The sequence below is a fragment of the Bison bison genome, unplaced genomic scaffold (assembly GCF_000754665.1).
Source record: "Bison bison bison isolate TAMUID 2011002044 unplaced genomic scaffold, Bison_UMD1.0 scf7180017864456, whole genome shotgun sequence".
NCBI classification, from domain to species: Eukaryota; Metazoa; Chordata; class Mammalia; order Artiodactyla; family Bovidae; genus Bison; species Bison bison.
In genome coordinates this window covers 28,015,119-28,019,477 of record NW_011495018.1, presented here as the reverse complement: position 1 = coordinate 28,019,477, position 4,359 = coordinate 28,015,119, and the positions used below count along the sequence as shown (strand labels likewise).

The following is a 4,359-nucleotide window of genomic DNA, read 5'->3' as shown; positions in this document are numbered from 1 at the left end:
GACCGCTGTCCGGCCCTGGAGGAGCTGGACCTCACCGCCTGCCGACAGCTCAAGGATGAGGCCATCGTATACCTGGCGCAGAGGCGCGGCGCAGGCCTTCGCAGCCTCTCCCTAGCGGTCAACGCCAATGTAGGGGATACCGCCGTCCAGGAGTTGGCTCGGAACTGCCCGGAACTCCAGCACCTCGACCTAACAGGGTGCCTCCGCGTCGGAAGCGACGGTATCAGGTACCTGGGCCTGGGGTCGGTGAGATGGGAGAAGAGCGATCGCTTAAGTCTCTGGGGATAGAGGCGGGCTGTAGTTGGCAGAACTGGGGTTTCTGGATCTTTCTACTAGCACGGAACTGCATTCTGAACAGGAAGTGCCTCCAGGAATACCTAGGCCAGAGATCCCATAGTTGAAAAACTTTACTGAACTCGTATTTACACTTTGGGAGATTTCAGAAACAAAGTCAGATTTCTGGCTATTCTTCAACAAGGGGAAAACCTTGCAATCCTGGGGCATGAAGTCTCTGGTTCACTGGAGGCATTGAGTGTATTGACCTCAAATTAGGCCCCTTCGGAGGGAAGCATGCCACAACTGGAGGAAGACTGGGCTCTACTGGCTCCCCCACCGCGTGTGTAGCGGCTTCACGCCCTTTGCCTCCCCCTGCTCCTCCCCCAGGACTTTGGCAGAGTACTGCCCTGCGCTGCGCTCGCTGCGGGTGCGGCACTGCCACCACGTGGCCGAGCCCAGCCTAAGCCGCCTGCGGAAGCGCGGTGTGGACATCGACGTCGAGCCGCCGCTGCATCAGGCCCTGGTACTGCTGCAGGACATGGTGGGCTTTGCACCCTTTGTCAACCTGCAGGTCTGACCCGCCTGCCGATGGGCACAGCTGGACTGTGTGGCCGGGGCCTCATTGCGAACTGTAAGGAAATTGAACTGTGGGGGCCTCCGGTGAGAGGCCAGTGCCCTGCCCCACCCTAGAGCTTCAAATAAAGAGCTTTTTACCCCCTCTTGCCTGGTGCCGCTGCCCTATTGGAGATAGGGGATGTAAAGTTGGGAGAGACACAGTATTCCAGCACCCCAGCTATGAAATGACCAGAATGCACTCACATCTTCCTGGGGCTACCTTTACTGTGCCTGTGGCAGCTCCAAGAGGAGGTTAACACAGTAGAGCAAGGAAGTTGGGAAGGAAGGGGGACAGGAGTTAGGGCGGGCCCTGTGTCGTGTGTAGGGCTCCTGCATCCCTCTGGGATCTGTGCCTAGATGGCTCGGGCAGAGTCTGGCAAGTGCCTCAGTGGAAGCGGTACTTTCTGGCCGGCTTGAGGTTGATGTATGTGGCCTTCATCTCCTCAGCCTCAGGGTTCCGCACATCTTTGAATCGCTCCCCTTTGGTGCTCACTATCTGGTTGTCGATGTATCGGATCAGCTTCTTGGGAGCCTGTCAGGCAATCAGGCAGTGAGCAGCAGAAGCCTGGAGACAGATGTGCCCACTCCACGACCCCGATTGTCTCACCTCCTTAGGAGCCATAGGACGGTGAATCTTCTGATCCTCTGCACTATCCACCATCATGTACCTGCCAAAAACTGGCTGGGTGAAGCTCTTGCCACCCTGGGAAGACCCTCAAAGGTCCCAGCCCTGCCCAGCCCAGACTCACTTCTGCAGGATGAAGGATTTCAGCTCATCTTTTTGGGGGCCTCTGAGACGCCTAGGCAGGTCCTGCAGAGAGAAGCCAGGTGTAGGGCCTAGGGTACCAGCAGGGGAAGCAAATGGGGCTAGGCTAGGGGCAGGGGCTTAACACTAAGCTGGAGCATGGCTGAGGTTACATGGGGGGGGGGGGGGGGGGGGGGGTGGTGGTCTAGCAGAGGTTACCTGGTTGGGGCCATCCCAGGCTGGAGGCCCCTGCTTCCCCTCTACCAGCATCTGCACAGCTTCTTCCAAGTCCCCTCGAGCTTTGGCCAATACCCACTGGGCCTGCTCCACTGAACAGGTGGGGAACACCTCCAGGAGTACGTCCACCCCTGGCAGCAGCTCTTCCTCAGGGCCGGCTGCCTGTGGGCATAAATGTTGACAAAAGGCACTATTTCCTCCTTTCCAGCCCCCCGAGCTCCTTCACTGGTACCCTCCTCTACCAGTACCTCATCTTGGGTGTCCCCAGCAAAAGACATCGTCTCTTCTTTGAGCTTTTCGGGCCGCTGCAGGGGCTCTGGGGAGATAGATACCTGACCTTGGACCTCGGAGCTCTGTGGCTGCACATTCTCTTAAAGGGGCAGAAAGAGCAACAGGTTTGCCAGGGCTTTGGAGGAGGCAGTTTGAGTCACCCAGGGGCCCAATTCCCAGGCTCACCTTTGTTCCTGGCACCACTCAACTGCCCTGAGAGCTTCTGGATCATGTCCCCTATTGTACCCCTGAAAAGACCAGGAGGGTGGTTAAAGGACAACTCTACCACCCTCCACCACCCTCGTCCTCTTGGCCCCAGCCAGGCCCCACCTGGGGATGTGGGCGAAGCCAGGCACATAGGCCTCCATCATTTCAGTGAAGGCTTCCATGTCGAAATTCTCCTCTGATGGGCCTGAGGGGCCCAGGTCCCCAAGAACCCCGAGCACATAGGAAAAGATGACGTCATCCAAGCCGCTGCAGGAAGGGAACAGACAAGCCCTGTTAGCCTGGGACTCCAGCTCCTGGCTTCCTGGGGACGATGAGGCAGACCTCAAGCCTGAAGCCTGGAGAGTATCCCACCCTCCTCCTTCCTCAGAGATTTGGTCTCCCCTTTGTTCAACAAGGGTGACGGGAACAGGATGAGAGGCAAGGCCACACCAGCAGATCATACTCAGCCCTTCCGCATCTCAGGAACAGGGCTGAGTGCTTCCCACCCCAGTCTCTCCACTGGCCAGGGTCCAGAGTCCTGCCCAGCTACTCCAGCACTGGCCCAAGCATGACCCTTCTAGGAGAGCAGCTCCTACCTGAGGTCGGCCTCTGGGAGGTGCGTCTGGACAAAGGCAAGAAGGGCTGCACTGACAATCCTCTCCAGCTCCATGCTCTCTCCTCTGCTGAAGGGATACAAGATGGAGGCTTGTCAGGCCCTCTTCTGCCTGCCCCTGCCCACCAGGTCCGGGGGCAGCCAGCTCCTCCCTCCTGCCCTGCTGTGGAAACCATTTGTTGAAGTTGCCTGTAGCTTCCAACTCTCTGGTGCTCCCCCGCTCCCTCAAGCAGAGCCACAGCCCCCCCGCCTCCCTCTCTCTCCACCTCCTCCAGCCTGAGACAGGACAGGACACTGTCTCAGGAGAAAGTTTTCAGAGTGGAGGTTTCCCTCCTCCCTCCCCCTGATCTCTCCCCATCTCCCCACCCCACTCCCCAGAAGTAGGCCCAGATCTTCTGGGAAGACGCCAAGGTCTTGAGGTCACATGCCTCCTGGCTGAGGAATCCCATCACTGAGAGGGCCACTGGGCCCCCAAGTCCAGCCACAAGGGGCCCATTGTCCAGCCCCGCAAGGGGCAGGCCTCAGGACTGAGCATAGCCATCCCCCCACCCAGAATGGGCCACCCACCCTTCAGACAAAGGGGCTTTTCTGGCTCTGGGGCCCAGATAGAAGAGGAAGTCTTTCATGAATTCTATCTCCCTGCCTGGTCCTTGCCCTCCAGCAGCTTGGGGCTATCTACAGAGGCTGTCCATTCTCGTTCCCAAGGCCTACGACGTCCTAGAAGATCTGGCCTTTGCCTACCTTCCAACCTCACCACTCCCTCCTAGCTCACTCCACCAGCATCCTTGGGGTCCTTCAAACTCGCCCAGCTTCTTCCTGCCTATCTCTTCCAGATATCCACATGGCTCATCCCCTCACCTCTGCCAGGGCTCTGCTCAAATGCTGCCTCCAGAGAGACTGTCCCTGACTAACCTACCAAAAATAAGCATTCCCCATACTCCCCAATCTCTTTCTCTGCTTTATTTTCTACATGGCATATACTACAGTTTAATGTTATTTTTATGTTTATTTGCTTATTGTCTCTCCTCCCCCATAAAACATAAGCTTCAAGAAGAGGGAGTTGGGAGGGACTTTGTCTTATCCTTTGGTATAGCCCTAGCACTTAGAGTGGAGAAGGAAATGGCAGCCCACTCCAGTGTTCTTGCCTGGAGAATCCCAAGGACGGGGGAGCCTGGTGGGCTGCCGTCTATGGGGTCGCACAGAGTCGGACACGACTGAAGTGACTTAGCATAGCACTTAGAGGGAGAAGGCAGTGGCACCCCACTCCAGTACTCTTGCCTGGAAAATCCCATGGATGGAGGAGCCTGGTAGGCTGCAGTCCATGGGGTCAATAAGAGTCAGACACGACTGAGCGACTTCACTTTCACTTTTCACTTTCATGCATTGGAGAAGGAAA

The 4,359-nt window shown here is 57.3% G+C and overlaps 2 protein-coding genes across 4 annotated transcripts in view; one reads left to right on the top strand and one right to left on the bottom strand.

The window, feature by feature from the left end:
• FBXL15 (F-box and leucine-rich repeat protein 15) overlaps positions 1-998 on the top strand; it is a 3,427-nt gene extending 2,429 nt beyond the window's left edge. Inside the window, exons 3-4 of the mRNA XM_010859601.1 lie at positions 3-227; positions 664-998. Of these exons, the coding sequence (XP_010857903.1) occupies positions 3-227; positions 664-853 (415 nt within the window). The 3' untranslated portion in view covers positions 854-998. The remainder of the gene's footprint in view (positions 1-2; positions 228-663) is intronic.
• Positions 999-1,098: 100 nt separating this feature from the next.
• The window catches only part of CUEDC2 (CUE domain containing 2), an 8,053-nt gene continuing 4,792 nt past the window's right edge, over positions 1,099-4,359 (bottom strand). For 2 of the 3 annotated variants that reach the window (XM_010859441.1, XM_010859442.1), the window contains exons 2-9: positions 2,947-3,033; positions 2,474-2,617; positions 2,330-2,391; positions 2,122-2,243; positions 1,856-2,035; positions 1,641-1,702; positions 1,499-1,559; positions 1,099-1,423 (exon numbers count right to left, since the gene is read on the bottom strand). In XM_010859441.1, the coding sequence (XP_010857743.1) occupies positions 1,277-1,423; positions 1,499-1,559; positions 1,641-1,702; positions 1,856-2,035; positions 2,122-2,243; positions 2,330-2,391; positions 2,474-2,617; positions 2,947-3,020 (852 nt within the window). In that variant the 5' untranslated portion in view covers positions 3,021-3,033 and the 3' untranslated portion in view covers positions 1,099-1,276. The remainder of the gene's footprint in view (positions 1,424-1,498; positions 1,560-1,640; positions 1,703-1,855; positions 2,036-2,121; positions 2,244-2,329; positions 2,392-2,473; positions 2,618-2,946; positions 3,034-4,359) is intronic. The other variant, XM_010859443.1, reaches the window with a different exon arrangement.